Here is a 19,596-nt window from a genome sequence, read left to right as displayed (position 1 = left end):
TCCAGTGGCAAAGTGAGCAAGGGACCCACGTCTGGGGATACTCTGCCAACTTAGGGCGAACAAAGCAAAACCAAAGGGGATGATCGACAGAGTGTTGAACATTGCAAGCACTCACCACCAGTCAACTGATCTGGGTTTAATCCATCATCATTCTTTAGCTCACTCCACATCCCCAGTTCAGACATGGCCATATGCAAATCAGTCTGACCCTGTGCCTTATGGGAACAGTCCAGCCCAAACTGCCAAGCCATGTGTTCCCTGGACCAGAAACAATACATCCTGGGACCGGTTTCTGGCTTATCAACCATCATCAGCCAGGCTAGCTTGAATCCAGTGGTAAAGTGATCAAGGGACCCACGTCTGGGCATACCCTGCCAACCTAGGGCGAACAAAGCAAAACCAAATGATGATAGATTAAGTCCAGGGTCCCTTGCCCACTGGATTCAGTCTAGCCTGACTGATGACGGCTGATTAGCCGGAAACCGGTCCCAGGATGCTTGTTTCTGGTCCAGGGAAGACATGGCTTGGCAGTTCGGGCTGGAGTGATGACACACAAATATACTACAAAATCAAATCACCCAGTGACTCATGTTGGGTGTGTGTGCGCACTTCTCTCAACTTATCCATGTGTGTATGAGGGTGAGATTTTGCAGTGTACCTTTTGTGCTTTTATGGCAGACTTGCAATGCTACGGTCATGGAGTACTTGTAGTGCGTTTGTCAGTCATGCTTGAGAACTTCTAGTCACTATACTGAAGCCAAAACGAATGCCCTTGTCAAAGTTGATTTTCGTTTCCATCTAGAATCTCTGCTGCTCCCTTACAGTATTAAGAAGATATCCAAGGTGTTGAAGGGACAGAAGCAGGGAAATGGGGGTATAGTTGAGGCTGAGACCTGAGACATATCTGGAATTTGTTGAACTTCACCCACATACAGCTGTATAAAGAACATCCATGTATATTTAGAAAGCTCTAGGTTGACATCTGGAGACATGCTTTCTGTTGGGTGTGTCTCTATCGTTTCGCACAGAGTGAGGCTGTACACCGAACCTGAATTATACCAAAAGGACAGTCTGGCTACTCACTATTAACTCCCCATATGAGGAGAGGAGCCCAGCACCATAGGCCTTGAGTGCGCCATCCTGCTTGCAGAGTCCAAACTCGACGGTGAACCAGTAAAGCTGGAGAGAAACAAAATGCAGGTTAGTTCAAGCTTCAATCCCTGCACTGCTCTGTAAGCCAGATCCATTTCACGTCTCTGGTGGCGTCATAGCAAAATGGGAATCAAACCTTACGTGTAAATAGAAATGCATGTTACTTATCAGACATTAATATGATCCTCATAACTGGAAAATGGATAACTATCATTTATCTGAAGGGGGGATATCATATCAGTTACCCACCTACACGAGGTGACTGAACAAAATGTCAGGCTCTAGAGAGAAGAAACAAGTTTTTTATTAAATGGCGACCGTAGGAGGCCTTTCAGGCAATGCACTTTAATGGCTCTTTTCATTTCTTAATGATCGATCTCGGCCAGTTCCTTCAACTCCCTTTTGCTTCTCTTTTATAGCCATGTCCTGCAGTGGGAGGCAAGTCTCAGTCCTCAGCCCTACTCTCTTTAATATTTATGCTGTTCCTCTTCCTTTCCTGATCCAGTCCTTTGAAGTTACTGTGCTTATGCAGATGACACACCACTGATCATAAGTCGCAAAGCTAATCTAAAACCCAATGCATTCTCAATTTAAAGATTGGATGCATTCTATCTCTTATTAGATGAGTAACTACCCATTATGTCTCAATTCTTGTAAAATTGAAATCCTTCAATTTGGCATTCTGCATCACACATAGAGAGAGGAAAATGACTAAGGGGATTGTGTTCCTTCCTGAACAAACACAATCCGGATTACAAAGCAGGCACCTTCACACCATAGTGCAAGGGTGCCTGCATTGGCGACAAAGCATTTAATGGATATTAATAACCCATCCAGAAAATGAAATGGTCGCAAGCAGGAGCCTTGGCCTTCACAGGCACCAGGCTAAAGATTGGAATATACTAACTTTTTCAATGTGGTACTTCAAAAACCATTAACTCTCCTGAAAATGTCTTAACATTCATCTCCTTTCTCCTTCCATAACTCCTTTCTTTCATGGTCCCCTGCTTATCAGAGCGGGACACCCTGTTCCATGGCAGCCAGGCCACCTACATGCCCCCTACAAATCCTCTATCCATTATATACCTGCACATATGTGTATATGTTGCTATAGACACCTCTTCAAATAACTTCCAGAAAGTTCTAGCTAACTTTTAAAGATGGCCAGTGGCTGTCACTGACCTATAGCTTATAATATTAAAGGAAAAAGTAGATGAAATGACTCACATTGCTCCTGGCTAAAGAATGAATGGCCAGATCAACTCAAGGCGAAGGCACCGCTCACAACTATGAATAACTACAGTTTTTATCAGCTAGTGTGAATTTGATACCAATGCTATTGCCATAAAGAGGTGCATGTATCGATGGATTTGACATCTTGCTGTTTTCTAATTGATATTGTACCTCAATCTGACATCTTTCACATCATCATACATTTAGCATCAGTGAACACTACTTACTGTTGAGAGCTTTTCGATCTCCTCTTCGGATACTCCCAAAGAAGCAAGTCCGATATCCTGGCAAGAGAGCAGAATAAATCAGTAGGCACAAAGAGTCTGCTTCTGCCGTAAGCACTTTTCTTCCAGCTCACATACACCCAAATAAGTTTACTGTCATTTTTCATCATCTTATGTTTTCTATCTCATACAAGCCAACATGTGGGAAATTATAAGAGGGAGAATTTCAAAATAAAATTAGGGGAAATGCATTTCCCTAATTAACTTAAATTGACGGGCTCATTACGATGTTGGGCAGAAAGTCTCCGCTCGACACCGGATCGCAGATTTGCGATCGGTGGTTCCGACTGCCGGATTGCGATGCGACCGAGCACTGTTCAGTTAGATTCCCATTGTTTCGTACGGGAGCTCGTGTTATGCCTGCCAACCGACCATAACACAGGCTCCTATAGGGAAATGGGGTGTGTGTGGAAAACCCTGCACCCTGTGCCAGGCACCCCACAGTGCCTAGGACACAGTGCAGGATTGTACAGGGAGGTCCCTTAGGTACCGCCTTGGCCACCAACCTGAGGCCACGGGAGGTATGGGGCCCAGCCAGGGGCCACAAAGTCATTTTCTGACAGCCTTTTTGTGTGGGACAGGCCAATGCGGAGAGGCTGTGGAAAATCGGTATTGTAATCCCAACGGTGGAAGTGCTGTCTATAGGGGTGTACGATGCAGGTCTGACGGACACGAATACTCCGCGAGTCGGTCGGAACCGATTCGGAAGAAGTGCGCAGCTTAAATTTCGACTGCGAACATCGTAATCAGGCAGTTGGAATGTAAACCAACTGAGACGGTCAGAAGTGCTCCAACGCGGTTGTGAAGATTCTGACTGCTGGAAGGCGGCTTTCCGCCCGACATCATAATGAGCCCCTGAGTGTAGGTAGTTTCAAGCAGTGGAAGGCTAAAATACAGCTGTAGTATTTTTATCTTCCTTTGAATAAACCATTGAACCTAAGTCATGTGCACGTTTCTCTGTAACAACATTCCAACTAGAAAGTTTTTTTGTTTGATGGTGTCACTTGGGTTTGAGACCTACTGTAACACAAAAATAACACAAAAATATTTTTCTCTGAAACAACATTCCAACTAGAAAGTTCTTTTGTTTGATGGTGTCACTTGGGTTTGAGACCTGTTGTAACACAAAAATACCTTTCTGGTACCCTGGTTTGGGGACACTGATATTCTGTTTTGTTGCACTGTCACTTTTGTCTGTCAGGGGTATCGATCAATGCTCTATCACATAACCACAACTTGATTTCAGATATTTTTATAGAATGCTTGCCACAATTAGCTGTCAAGTTTGCCTTTTTTAAATTCATCATTGCTTCCAGTTCTATCAAATAAGTCTTCCATTAAAAGCAACACACAACAATGCCAATCTATATGTATCTGCAAATGTTCCATATGAGTCACGTCACTTCACCAAACAACCACAGAAATGTTGCCAGAGCCAAAACGAAGAGCCCTCATGTCAGGATATGCTTTATAATCAATACTGCACTCAACTTGTGCAGGCTTAGTTAAAGAAATGTACTGGAGCATTTTTGTCTAATTGTACTAAGGGCCTGATCACAAGTACGGGGTTCAAAAGACCACCCTACACACGGTGGCGTTCCGACCACCACCTACTCGTGGACCGACCGCCCTATTACGAGCAGGGCAGTCTGACGCCTCAAGCCCGCTATCACTGATAGGATTGTGGATCCCGCAGCAGCAGCAGTTTAGAAAGCAGCGAGGTATGGCGGTGGTGCTGATACGAAATTACACGTCGCATTCCAACAACCTCTTTGTGGCGAGAACCCCACCATAAAAAGGTCATAGGGAAGGCAGGGAAGAGGCCCCAAACAGGGCCCACTGTGCATTTTAGCCCATTGGAAAGTGTAGCTGGCTGATCAGGCAAGAGCTGCATCAATTATGCCTGAAATGGTCTCTAATGTTCCCGGCCAATCAGCGGCACCACCACCCTTGTTTTTAGGTCACATGCAAACGACTGGGTGTGGCTGGAGTTGACAAGGGTGTCCCCAATTCCTCAGGCAGCACAGTTTGAGGGTGGTGCCTACTTTGGCCACCTAGGAGTAAACCCATGAGTGACCAGGCAGTGAGTGAGTGCACCCAGGCTGTGTTGCAGCTGGAATCACAGCATCATTTGTTATCATCGTCGTCTGGGTCAGGGGCCACCTCCCTGGCCCTTGCCTCGGAGAACATATCAGAGGAGCTGCAATCAGGTCCTGACCTCACCCCAATGACAGAGGAGCATCTGTCTTGCCAGTGGTAGTGTATGTTGCCCTAGGGCATCTCACAGCTCTGGGACTTTATCCCACAAGAGTGAGGACACGTGTCCTATTAGTATATGGGCTTGAAATGCATGCATTGCTATCTTGTTCCTCTCCACTACCGAGACACCTCATAGCCAGTGGGAAAAGGCTGTTTGAACTTTATTTATTGATTACAAATGGTCACAGGTTAGTTATTGTCCTGACTAGGGAGTGGGTGTTGGGGGTTTATATGTTGAGTTTCAGATCCATGGAATGACATTACTGAATTAATCGAATGACTTGAGGCCACAGTTGGCTGGACCTAGGGAAGCTTGGCCCACAAAGGTGGGATGGATTGGAGTCTCGGCATGACGACACACCCGCTCACACAACCACCCACATATAACATTCTCACTTGGGATGTCCAAGGGTTGGCCACCCCCAGATGGCACCACCTGGTATACTCCTATCTAGGGCACTGCAGGTACATATCGCTTACTTGCAGCAGAACTCCAAAAACTACAGAGGAGTTGGAGAGGCCAAATAGTTAGAGTTACTTATTTGGGCTATACCAGGGGGGTCCTCATCTTGGTGGCACTGGGGCTGCCGCTGATTATGAGCTGCATGTTGGTAGACCCTGAGGGCTGTCATGTGGTGGGTGGGGAAACACTGGATGGGGCCTCAATTGCCTTAAAAGCGCTTTATGCACCTAGCACAAACCAACAACAGCTCCTTGCGAGGCTGGTCCCCACAGTGCTCCACGATCTCACCGCACCTAGCATGCATTAGACAGGTCATTCCCCCCATGAAGGGAGTACATTCTATCAGGGCAGTCTAAGCTCTGAGAGACTGGATCACACATGGGTAAATGCAGTACATCTGGCGCTCTTTACACCCAAGACATGAGGGAGTACTCATTTTTTCCCCACACCACCAACTACACACTACAATAGACCTCTTCCTGTGCAAATCCCACATGTCACCCTGGTTTGTGGCCACTTAGTACATGGACAGCACAATATCTGACCATAGTCCCCTTAAACTCTCATTGTGTTTGCTTTGTTCGCCCTAAGTTTGCAGGGTATACCCAGATGTGGGTCCCTTGCTCACTTTGCCACTGGATTCAAGCTAGCCTGGCTGATGAGGGGTGTTACCCCAATACCAGTCCCAGGATGCTTGTTTCCGGTCCAAGGAGGACCTGGCTTGGCAGTTCAGGCAGGACTGTTCCCATGAAGAACAGGGTCAAGACAGGTTTGCACATGGCTGGGTCTGAACTGGGGTGGTGAAGTGAGCTAAAGAACAATGATGGATTTGACTCCGGATCTGTGACTGGGAGTGAGGGTCTGAAAAGTTTCAGTGCTCCGTCCATCATCTGTTAGTGGTTGCTTTGGAATGGGGCAGACAGCTGGTGCCGGTAAGCACTTGTCATTTATATACACCGGCACTGTAAGACAGGGGTATGACTCACACTACGGAAGCTCATGTTACTAACTACTTCATTGACAATGAGGGGACCGCCACTGGCATGGGGGTTAAATGGGATGCATTGAAGGGGTTACATGAGGCCTGTGAATTAAAAATTAATGCACTGTAAAGCGTATGCAACGTTCTCAAATTCTGAAGCATGAGGGGGCTATACGAGCTGTGGAGGTCCAGGAAGGCACCAGCATGGTGAATGAAGATGAAGTGACTTCCCTCTGTGGGGAGCGCAGGGAGGCAGTCCCTAGACTTACGAAACTGGACTAAACAGACAATGTAGCGAGGCAACACGCCAAAGGAAGCAGGGCTTGGTGAGTGTTGGCATGTCCTTTGACGATGGAGAACCCAAGGACTCACATGACCGCCATCAGATCCCTGATGGGACAAGTACTGAATAGTTTCGGAAAAAATCATCTTGTCTAAAAATTCGAGCAAAGTTCTTTTCCAAACAGTAAATAAGTTCATGGCAATGTCTGAAAGTAATTCAGAAGCTTGTAGTCAGATTTTTTGTGATTCGATTGCAACCTTCTTTCTGGAGAAAGTTGAGAGGATTTTTACCAAATTACTCCAGTTTAGATGAGAATTTGGTGCTCCCAGATGGTAGCTTTAAGAAGAAGAGTTTCAATAAATCTGATTCTCTCACAATCAAACAATTAAAGGTTCTGATTATTAATAAAAAATCAGGATTTGCTCAAGATCCATGTCCATCAAACATTATTCAACTTGTGCCTGAAACGGTGGCTAGTGATTTGAATAAAATCTTTAATGCTATATTTGAGGTAGGCTATTTCCCTAAGCAATGGAAGTATGCGTTAGTTTTGCAATTGTTGAAAAAAATCTAATCTAAATGTGCTGGATCCGAACAAATATTGGTCCATTTCCCGACTTCCCTTTCCGGCCAAGGTTGAGGAAAAGATTATGAACATGCAGTTAGCTGCCTTTATTGAGAACAATAATCTGTTTGAAGACACTCAATTTGGTTTTAGACAAGGTCCCAGCACCGAGTGGGCACTAATAGTAACCACAGAGGAAATTAGGGCTATTCTAGATAACAACGGTAATGCAACCTTTATCTTACTTGACCTGTCAGCAGCATTAGACACGGTCAATCATGATCGCTTGATTGACTGTTTGTTAAGGTTAGGGACTGAGGGCAGAGCATTGGCCCATTTGCTCTCATTTCTTACAGAACGGGTCCAAGCAGTGTCCCTCAATGAATTAAATTAGGAGCCCTTTTTTCTACAATGTGGGGTTTCTCAAGGGTCATCGTTGAGCGGGACCCTGTTTAACCTTTACATGACACCTTTGGCTGCATTGATTGAGTCATTTGGTTTATCGTTGGTGTCTTATGCCGATGATACTTAGATAGTGGTATCGGTAAGAACTGTGTTAACACTGGTGATTCCTTTTGGAATTGCATGAGTGCATCCGGTTAATGGATGGACTGTAATTGTCTCAAGCTGAATTTATCAAAGACTGAGGTTATTCTCTTTGGGGATAACAGATAATTTTGTCCCCTGCATGGTGACCGTTTGATATGGATACTCTACCAGTGATGGTGAAGAAGGTAGGAATCTTGGGGGTTATGACAGACGAGAAACTTAATTTTAAAGATCAAATCAGTAAGGTTATTTTGTCTTCATTCTTTGCTCTGCGAACTATAAAAAATAGCAAGATTAGTTCCTTGAGACATTCTGAAGACCACTGTCATTGAACTGGTCTTATCTAGACTAGATTATAGTAATGGTCTATATTAAAACCTGCCAAAAGGTTCCCCTAAATAGACTTAAAAGTCTACAAAATGTGTGAGCGTGCATGCTTTTGAATGTCCCCAGATTCCAATCTGCATCCAGAGCTATAGGCAGACTCCATCTGGGTATTGCTTGCCTGCCTTGCTGAAGGAGAATCTGAGATGGTATGGATCAGGGAGGACTCTCCGTTCTAGCTTTGCAAGTAATTTGGTTGATCCCCCCTTCAAGTGCTCCACCTGGGGAGGCAGGTTTGTCACTTGCACAGACATGAATTGGAATGTGTTGCCTCAGGACCTTAAAACTACAACTTCACTTTTAGGTTTCAGGAAATCGTTCAAAACTTGGCTTTTTAAAATTAGGAATTACTGGGCTTTTCTGATCTTGTTCACTTTAGTGCCAAGGTGCCTCTGGGTATACGTTGCGCCTAACAAATTATTTCATTAATTCATTCATTCATTTATGGAGCCTGTGTAATAAAACATCATACGGGGTAACGCGTATGCTAAGCCTTCGAATTCTGGAGATTGAGGGGGCTATATTAGCTGTGGAGGTCCGGGCAGGCACCAGCAAGGGGAACGAAGATGAAGTGACTCACCTCCTTAGGGCAACATGCAGAAGGAGGGCGAGTGTTGGCGTTGGTTCTGAAATCAGAGACCCACATGACCGCCATCAGATCTCTGACGGGACAAGCTCTGATTACATAGGCAGCCAAAAATTGAGTTATTACATCTCATTATACAGAGTAGATGGGGTTCAGAAAGACTTGTCTATCCCACAGCTCGACCCTACAGCCTCACAGTGGATGAAGCACTGTCTGTAGGAGAGACTTGCTCAGTGATTGGCCAATAACGCATAACAAATCCCGTGGATTGGATGGATTCCCAATGAAATTCTAGTCCTCATATAGTGTGACCCTTGCTCCGAAACTACACAAGATGTTCCTTTGTGCAAGAGTAGAGGGTGTACTCCCAGCATCCCTGAGTGAAGTGCTGATCGTAGCCCTCCCCAAGTCAGTCAAAGACCCACTGCAGGTCCAGTCCTACAGACCACTTTCTCTACTTAACTCAGACTATAAGTTCCTCAAGAAGGTTATCGCAAATAGATTGCTATTGTGCCTCGCTGCACTCGTCCATCCACACCAGAAATGCTTTATCTCTGGCCAAAGCACATTCTTGAATTTAAGACGCCTCTTCCAACTGATGGAAGAAAACCCACAGGTGACCCTGCATGATTGGCTCTTACTCTTGTCATCGGGAGGCCTTAGATACCTTCGGCTGGCCCCATCTGATGGAGGTATTAGAGAGGATGAACCTGAGCCCAGAGAAAATTCAATGGATAGCATTAATTTATACTCTCCTGATGGCCCGGGTGCTCTTACCAGCAAAAAAGTCTCTGCAGCATTTGAGATCTATAGGATTACCCAGTAGGGATGCCCGCTGTTGCCGATCATTTTTGCTTTACAAAAGGGGGTGGTGATGGACGGAGCATCTGAACCAATCAAACACTCACACCCAGTCAAAAGATCTGGGTTTGATCCATCACCGTTCTTTAGCCCACTCTGCCACCCCAGTTCAGACATGGCTATATGCAAATCAGTCTGACCCTGTGCCCCATGGGAACAGTCCAGCCCGAACTGCCAAGCAATGCCTTCCCTGGACCGGTAACAAGCTTCCGAGGACCGGTTTCTGGCATTACAGCCGTCTTCAGCCCGGCTTGCTTGAATCCAGTGGCAAAGTGAGCAAGGGACTCACGTCTGAGCATACCCTGCCACACTTATGGCGGCCAAAGCGGTACAAAAGGGGGTGGTGATGGACGGAGCATCTGAACCAATCAAACACTCACACCCAGTCAAAAGATCTGGGTTTGATCCATCACCGTTCTTTAGCCCACTCTGCCACCCCAGTTCAGACATGGCTATATGCAAATCAGTCTGACCCTGTGCCCCATGGGAACAGTCCAGCCCGAACTGCCAAGCAATGCCTTCCCTGGACCGGAAACAAGCTTCCGAGGACCGATTTCTGGCATTACAGCCGTCTTCAGCCCGGCTTGTTTGAATCCAGTGGCAAAGTGAACGAGGGACTCACGTCTGAGCATACCCTGCCACACTTATGGCGGCCAAAGTGGTACAAAAGGGGGTGGTGATGGACGGAGCATCTGAACCAATCAAACACTCACACCCAGTCAAAAGATCTGGGTTTGATCCATCCCGTGCTCTCCATGCCACTGGAATCAAGCTATCCAGGCTGATGAGGGCTGAAAGCCCAAAACCGGCCCTTGGATGCTTGTTTCCAGTCCAGGGAGGACCTGGCTTGGCAGTTCGGGCTGGACTGTTCCCATGGGGCACAGGGTCAAGACTGATTTGCATATGGCAGGGTTCAAACTGGAACGGCATGGTGAGCAAAAAATGATGGATTTAGGCCCAGATCTCTGTACTGGGGTGAATGTATGACATTGTTCTGCATTCTGTCCATCACCTGTTGTTTTTGCAATTGTCACCCCGGGTGGGACGGGTATGCTCAGACGTGAGTCCCGTGCTCTCCATGCCACTGGAATCAAGCTATCCAGGCTGACGAGGGCTGAAAGCCCGAAACCGGTCCTTGGATGCTTGTTTCCAGTCCAGGGAGGACCTGGCTTGGTAGTTCGGGCTGGACTGTTCCCGTGGGGCACAGGGTCAAGACTGATTTGCATATGGCTGGGTTCAAACTGGAACGGCATGGTGAGCAAAAAAACGATGGATGTAGGCCCAGATCTCTGTACTGGGGTGAATGTATGACATTGTTCTGCATTCTGTCCATCACCTGTTGTTTTTGCAATTGTCACCCCGAGTGGGACGGGTATGCTCAGACGTGAGTCCCGTGCTCTCCATGCCACTGGAATAAAGCTATCCAGGCTGATGAGGGCTGAAAGCCCGAAACCGGTCCTTGGATGCTTGTTTCCAGTCCAGGGAGGACCTAGCTTGGCAGTTCGGGCTGGACTGTTCCCATGGGGCACAGGGTCAAGCCTGATTTGCATATGGCTGGGTTCAAACTGGAACGGCATGGTGAGCAAAAAAACGATGGATTTAGGCCCAGATCTCTGTACTGGGGTGAATGTATGACATTGTTCTGCATTCTGTCCATCACCTCTTGTTTTTGCGATCATTTTTGCTTTGGCAATGGAGCCCATCACATGTCTTTCTGCCTGCGGGCCTGCAGTGGGGGATTCTGGACGTAAACTCCCAGGAAATCATATCACTGTATTGGTATGATGCGCTAGTATAACTAAGGGGTGTGCGCAGGGATCTCTCAGGCACAATGGAGGCACTTAACGACTTTGAAAGGGCCTTGGGCCTTCGACTAAACTGGGCGAAATCAGGATTATTCTCCATGCAGAATCGTACTCAGGTCAGTGGCATAACACATGCCCCTGCAGCCCCAACAGTGCGGAGAGCCCCCCAAGCTCCAGGTGGCCCCAAGCTTTTGGGGGCCCCCAAGCTCCAGGGCCCCCCCTCAGCACAATACTCTGGTTGGCTAGCTCCAGATTGAGCCCGGAGGGGGCCCCTCCATGTACCTTACAGGGGGACCCCCTCAATTTCGTTACGCCAGTGACTCAGGGAGAACTGGAGGCACTGCCTGCCCTAGTGATGGACTGGTGCCCTGACTCCTTCCATTACCTGGGAGTGACTATACACTACTCTGATGCTGATCTTTTATAGGGGAATGGGGGGGAAGTCGTAATGAGCACACACAACTCCTTTGAGTTTTGAAACACCTGACACTATTGCCGAAGGGTAGGATGGTGATAGCAAAGATGCTGGTGCTGCCTCAGGTATTGTATTATTTTGCAGCTCTTCAAGTTAGCCACCATGCTTGCTTCACCATGCTTGCTTTTTCAGGGAACTGAAATCCACCCTCTCTGACTTGGTTTGGGGGTCTGGTTCTAAGAGGGTGGCGCTCAACAAATTGTAAGCTCCTCTTGACAGTGGCGGGTTTGGTGCACCGCATTACGAGCTCTACTATGCGGTGGCTCAATTGTAATAGCTGATGCGCTGGCTTTCTGGTACTTCTGGTCCCGAGCAAGTGGCTGTGGAGAGAGAGCTACGGGAGTGTATGATCGTAAGCTGGCTGCTGGACCCCACAATAGCTATCCCGTGCTCTGGCTGTTTGACCATGGTTGCCCAGCGCTGTAGGCATAGAAATGTCCAGCCCATTTGCGGCCCATTGCCCAACTCCCCCAGCATGCCTACATGGGCGTTGATGTCTCTTCACAGGGTGACTGTGCACCATGATGCCATAACGTGGAGATATGCTGGCCTCATTGTGCTGGGAGACCTCTAACTACATAAAACCCTTCTCACAATCCCAAAAATGCAATAACTGTATGGCATTGCGGAGGGCCAATTCATAGCCTAATGTGCGCTGTTGGCTGCTATTGGGCATCTTTGGGGGTCCAAGCAGCTGGAGCTGGACTCTTGTTAACTGCTGCAGTCACATGAGACTGCCAGATGAGCCATCACCGTGCTTTACAAGGCGCTACCAGATACTAGGATAGTGGGTTATCCTACACTCAGGGAAAAATGGGCAACAGCACTGGGACAGGCAAAGGGACACAGCACTTAAACAGGTGCGCACAATCTTCAGAAAACCCTAGTTGAAGTTCACTCAATTTAATTACTTGCACCGCCGCTCATATTGCCCATCCAAATAATACGCAGTTCTTTCGCCACTGATTTTCTCTTTCTTTTTACACTGAGCACCCCTCATTCTACCAGCACGTTCCCCTTTGGAGCAACCTCCCCTTTTTAAATGTTACTCATTGAATATGCAAAAGTTCTCCACCTAAAATAAGTACATTAAATTGTCTGGTGGATATAACAATTTTGGTCTGTTGTTGTATGCTCATTTTCAGAAAGTCTGATGCCTTGAGTAAATTTGAATTAAATCTTAGGCAGGAGCCTGCCTTGAATCTTGGCCCTACCCTCCGTTTTTTTTAACAATAGAATAGAATTAACGATATGCTCTGACTAAATTGCTGTTGTAAATAAGGTTCTAGGACCACTGTTTTCTGTATCGTATAGTGCCCAGGTCCAGGACTAACCTTGGGAGTACCCCATTTTCTGAAATGTCTATGCAATAAAGCGCTCAAGCCGGCATAACGATATTAATGATCCTTTCTGTTCTGAACGTCTGTGTAAAGCGAACGGTCTACGCATGCCACGGTATAGACAATCCGTGAAAAGAAAGATAAAACATAACCCTCTTTCACATGGAAGTCATTCCTGCTTAAAACCACTGCCTGCACATTGTGATGGAGAAAGATTGTGCAGCTTGTTACTGCACAATGAGCACAGAGAGTGCCCGTTTCCCCAAGTCACAGCAGATGGCGCCCTCACATGAATGCCACATACCAAAAATCTATGACGCATCAGTCCGTGCTCTGCCAGGGTCCGATCACCGCACAAATTCCGTGCTTATCCACATAACTATGCCATGGCGTCATCAACTTGTCATCGGCGTTAAGTCTGAATGAAACCATTTCCAAGGATTGTGCCCCCTGTATTTCTTCTCTATACCCGATTAATAACTGAATCTAAAATACATCCCCAGGTTTAAACATATTACGAATAAACAAGCTCATCTAACCCGGGAAGACAATGCTGGGTAATGTTACTCGTGACACATCAGTCAGTGCTCTGCCAGGGTCCGATCACTGCACAAATTCCGTGCTTATCCACATAACTACCCCATGGTGTCATCAGCCTCTGTTGTTTATCGTCATTAAGTCTGAATTAAATCATTTCCAAGGATTGTGCCCCCTGTATTTCTTCTCTATACCAGATTAATAACTTAATCTCAAATACTTCCCCAGGTTTAAACGGATTACGAATAAACAAGCTAATCTAACCCGGGAAGACGATGCTGGGTAATGTTACTCGTGATCAATACGGTGATTACCATGCTTTTAGAAAGGGAACAAAAATCAATAGTTTCCTTTAGCTAAGAGCTCTGCGTTTTGCATATGCTGGAAATAGTACTCTAAGGATGTCATCCAAGCCGTCCCTCAACATTAGGCCTTGTCCCCACCACAGGGCGTACAAGCACGGTCCGCTTTCACTTTCGCCCGGAGCAAAATGATTTCTTGTCTTTATGGGGCCATGTGTTTAAAACACATGGCCCCATATAGATAAGAAACCTTTTGCGACGCACGGAAGGTAGACGAGCCCGTCCAAGTGGGACAGCCGAAAAAGCCTAAAGGACACGACACAAAAAGCTGTTTTCCATGGCTGGCCACCGTTTAGCATAAACGGTGACGCTGGCCAATGGGAAAGAGGGGTGGGGATTGAAGCCTTTTACTGAAAGTCCCTCAAAAACATTAAATCTCGCCAAGCGAGCTGCGCATGTGCGCAGCCACCCTAGCCGAGACCTAAAAAAGGCCAATAAATTTGACCAACTGCAAGACCAAACCATTGATTCCCCCAATGGTAATTCCTATAAACCTTCAGGATTGTGGGACATTGTGGGAATGGTATTGGGACACTCTAGCCTTCACATGGATAATTACCATTTAAGGACCATAGGCCTCATTTAGAGTTTGGGGGCGGCCTGACATCTGCAATAAGGGCAGAGGTGATAACCACTATTGTCATGGCGGACAATTATACACCACGTTTAGAGATCTGTGACTGCCTGGCGGAGATCTCTAAATATGGGTATAGGGGACCTACTGGCACAACGTCTCCTCTGAAGACATTGTACTTTTGCCATATTTTATGTGACCGTTCAAAAAAATGTTTTGGTTTGCAAAATCAACTCCCAGAGGAGTGATTTGCTTTTGTAAAACAAAACAATAATGGCCTGATACCATAGAAGTTTTCTTCCAGGGTTTAGGAGGCATTTAGGGCCAGATGTACAACCATTGTAAATTGCGCCTCGCAATTTGCGCTCGATTGCGAGTCGCAGATTGCGAGGTGCAATTTACAATGCACTACCATGTCAGAGACACTGAACGCGATATCCAATGGTGTCGCAAAATGCGAGGCTCATGAATATTAATGAGCCACTCGCAATTTGCGACCCCATTAGGAATGGCTGGCCCTCCCAGGGATGGTGACAAGCTGTGCTCAGCAGACCTTCATGTCCAGGACTGCTTGTCAATAAAGCAGTTTTGCTTTAATGCAGCCCATTTTCCTTAAAGGAAAACGGGATGCGTTTTTTTATAAAAATGAAACATTTCTGTTTCATTTTTTAAGGGCAGGCAGTGGTACCTATTTGCGACTGCATTACCACCCTCTTGCAGAGGGTGGTAATTTGCGAGCGTTTGGCAACCACAATTGCGGTTGAAAAACTTTGGGACATGTCTCGCTATTGCGAAGGGAACGCCCCTTCCTAAAAGCGAGTCGCAAAACACTATTTTGCGATTTGCTAATTATTTGCAACTCGCAAAATAGTGTATGTACTTGGCCTGATCAGAATTAGCATGCGCAAACAGGTCGCAAACCCGTTTGAACATGCTAATTCTCGTCGTACATCTGGCCCATAGTGTTTTTACCTGTTTGTGACTGCCAGAGTTTTCCTAGCGGCTTCAAACAGGAAAAAAGTATGTTAGACCACTTGCTCTAAATAAGGTAGTCAGTCTGAGGTACTTAGACCGAATTCCGTCAGTCTGTCAGTCTAAGATTTCGGCCAGTTGAAATATGACTGACAGCCTCACTTTATTTTTGAGAGGGTGGACCATCACTTGTGTGGACAGAGTACTCCAACACATTCGTGACAGACTGCCCTGTCTGCAAATTCTAAATAGGGCACTAGTTCAGGTCACTTCTCTAAATCTTGGCATGCTCAGAAGTATTGGGTAAAACTAGTAACAAATATTCCATGGTATGTCTGGTCTTCAAGGGGGATGGGTCCTATTGGGCAGCACATTGAAATGCCAAGAGCCTCTTTAACATGTAGGCAGTAGGGGCTGATATTTAATCTTTGACAAGTACTACTGAGAGAATATTGTCATTGTAAATATTGAGTGATTGAAATATTGTATAATGTAAATGACAAAAATATTGCTTCTAAAATATAATTTATAACAAAAATGACCATTTAAAATTCCCTTTTTTAAGAAATATTGAGCTTCTATTTGTGTAGTTAAAACAGACTATTCTTTAATTGTGATATAGTGCCAATTTAATCATTTTAAGTATATTTTTCGAAATTATGGGCCCTATTATGATGGCGGACGGACTTGCGTCCCCTGCGTAAGAGGGACCGTCCACATGGGCAGCGGCGGTCCCTCCACGGCAATTAGGATGTGACGGCCACCCTGGCGGTCACATCCTGTATTTTTTACATTGCGGCGGGTGCTGCTTGTAGCAGCACCCGCCGCAATGTAAAAAATGAAAGCAGTGCATTTGCATGCACACAGCGGCAGGCACTGCGCGGTGCCTGCCGCTTCGTGCACGCAAAGGCAGGGGGGTACCATAGGTACCCCCCATGTGCACCCCTCACCCCTCCTTCACCCAGGGGGCCCGCTACGGGCCCCCGAGGTGAAGATCCACATGCTTTTCCTCGGCGGAGAATCCGCCGCGGAAAAGCATGTTTGCACAGCCATCCTAATATGTCTGGCGGTGTCTGAGAGACACCACCACCATATTAGGCCTTTTCCGCCGCGGTTGTAAGCCAACCGCGGCGGAAAAGCGGCGGACAGAAACCAGGACCCACCAGCCATTCTAATGTGGCGGTGGGCCTTTGGTGGGTCCGCAGAGGATTTTCCGCATCCTCCGGGCCGGCGGTGGCTTCCACCGGCCCGGAGGATGCGGAAAATCCTCCATCGTAATGTGCCCCTATATGTGTGTGTATATGTGTGTATATGTATATATATATGTATAGTCACCAACAATCAACAAACATTTTTTGGTTTTAAACATTAACAGAAAAATTCATTAAAACTTAAAAATATATACCACAAACAAAAATATTCTACCCTACATAACCTACATAAAATATTAAAATAAACATAGATTAACATAAAATAAACATAAATTGCATTTATTAATACTGTACACTACATTTAGAAACCAAAACAATGTATGTAACATATATTAAGAGAAGTTTAATAATTAAAAAAAAATCAAGAACAATATAATTAAAAAGTTATAATACTGTGGAGCAGATTTACAAGCCCCGTTGCGTCAGCGGCGGCGCAAAGCCAGCGCCATGCTGTGGGGTAATTACAACGTGACGCATCTGGGAGATGCATCACGTTGCAAAGCCCTGCGCCACATGTGGGCGTTCAGGCGCAGGGGGGGGCGTTCTGGCACAGGAACACCTCCTAAAAGTGGCTGAGTGAAATCTACAAGATTTCACTAAGTCACTTTTAAGGTCATGCTGCGTCAAAACCCTGCGCCTGCTTGAAGCAGGTGTAAGGATTGACGCAGCATGTTAGGCATAGTGGCACCCGAGCCTTGCTGGAGCTGCGTCGCGCTTGCGACGCGACTCCAGCAATGCATCACCTTTACGGCAGCAGATGCGTCACACATCTGTCTACTCTTGCCCCATGGTGCGCCGCATTGTAAATGCGGCGCATCCGTGGTGGCGCAAGAGGTGTCTGCCGTCACGCACAATAACTGGCGCATCTCTGTTGATATGCAGGGATGCACCAGTTATTGTAATTCTGCCCCTGTATTTGTAAAACATTAACTAAAGAAATATAGTAAAAAAAAAGAAAACTTTTACAATGTAAAAAAACAATAAACAACAATATAAGAAATATTAAAAATACACTCTAAGCAACACAGGCAAAAAGTTGGAATTAAGGGGGATTTGATTAACTATTTCCACCCCAGACTAAGCAGCAGTAGGGAGCAGGTTGGATTTAGGAGGGGTTAGAATTACTATTCCAACTCCAGTCTAAGCAACAGTAGGGAAAGCGTTGGACTACGTAAGGGTTACATTTACTGTTCTCACTCCAGTCTAAGCAGTTGTAGGAAAAGCGCTGGATTTCGAAGGGATTAGATTTATTATTCCCTCTCCAGTCCAAGCAACCGTAGGGAAAGCATATTCAAATTAGTTATATCATTAACATATGAGTATTAATTTAAAATATATTTTAATGTAATCAACTTCCCAAGCAATTCCCCTACAAACCCAGCAACCCAGTACTAAAATATAACTTGCTATTGTGAATAATAAAACTAAATATACAATACAATTAACAAAATAAATTAAAGATTATAATGTAACAAACAGTAAACAATATTTAATAATCAATTCAATGATTTATTTACAATAGAACACATATTTACAATTAAACTTAAAATACATAGAGGTCCATTACGATGGCGGGCGGACATCGCAACGGAGCCAGGGCCCGACCGCCGAAGTTTCGGCGGTTCCGCAATGCATATTATGATGCGCACGCCACACTGGTGGGAGCATCCCAGACCTATTACATTGCGTGTGGATCTGCTGGCTGCAGACTGGCCCGCAATGCAGTAGGAGGGCCCAAATCATTGCCATGCACTACATGGCAGGCACCACGTGGTGCCTATCACGTACTGTATGGCAATGAGGGGGGTACCATAGGTTGTGCACAACCGACACAGTGGGGGCCCGCAATGGGCCCTCAACATCAGACACCGCATGCCTTTCCATGGCGGCAACGCTGCCATGGAAAGGCGAATCTCCGCATGCATCATATTATGGAAGGTGGTGTCTAGTAGACACTGCCACCATATTGTGACCATTTTCCGCCCGCGGAAAAGTGGCAGATGGTCGTTCCGTCCGCCGCAGACACCCCAGCCACACTAATATGGCGGGGGATCAATCAGGCATGGATAGAGGGCAGATCGCCCCCGCCGGGCCAGCGGTGGACACCGCCGGCGGGGCAATCCACTCGCTATCCTAATGGGCCCCTTTGTATTAAATTAACTTTCCACTCCAACAACCTGCTACTAAAATATAGCACACTATTAATAATAATAAAATTAAAATACACATTAAAATAGCAAAATAAACAAAACCATATAATGTAACAATTAACCTAATTACTAATCAACTCATTAATCAATTTACAATAAAAATCATAACCATAATTTATAATTTAAGTAACTTTCTTCCCTGTTCACCAACAAACCCAGCAACCTACTACTGAACTGTAAATTACTAATTAAAATTAGAAATACATTGCTAAATGACTGAAAATTACAAATTATATTTTAAAAAATAAATAACAATTACACTTACAAAATTATCACTTGAAATTAATATATTAACTAAAACATATTAAATTAATAATAAACATTATTTTTATAACTAAATTAATGAAAACAATTTAAAAACAACATTTTTAAAACAATATTTCTTGCCAAAAATACGATATTCTTAACAATTTTGTGCACCACTATATGTTTGTAGAAACAATATTTGTTATGATATTTATGTATCAGGATGTTTAAAACTCGACATTTTGTCCGAATACACTTAAACA

General features: G+C 45.5%; 1 protein-coding gene across 1 annotated transcript in view; it reads right to left on the bottom strand.

Moving 5' to 3' along the window:
• The window catches only part of TH (tyrosine hydroxylase), a 403,874-nt gene that overhangs the window by 30,073 nt on the left and 354,205 nt on the right, over positions 1–19,596 (bottom strand). The window contains exons 10-11 of the mRNA XM_078682736.1: positions 2,613–2,669; positions 1,084–1,179 (exon numbers count right to left, since the gene is read on the bottom strand). Coding sequence (XP_078538862.1) covers positions 1,084–1,179; positions 2,613–2,669 — 153 coding nt within the window. The remainder of the gene's footprint in view (positions 1–1,083; positions 1,180–2,612; positions 2,670–19,596) is intronic.

The sequence above is a fragment of the Lissotriton helveticus genome, chromosome 3_1 (assembly GCF_964261635.1).
Source record: "Lissotriton helveticus chromosome 3_1, aLisHel1.1, whole genome shotgun sequence".
Classification (NCBI taxonomy): domain Eukaryota; kingdom Metazoa; phylum Chordata; class Amphibia; order Caudata; family Salamandridae; genus Lissotriton; species Lissotriton helveticus.
This window is presented reverse-complemented; position numbering and strand designations above follow the sequence as displayed.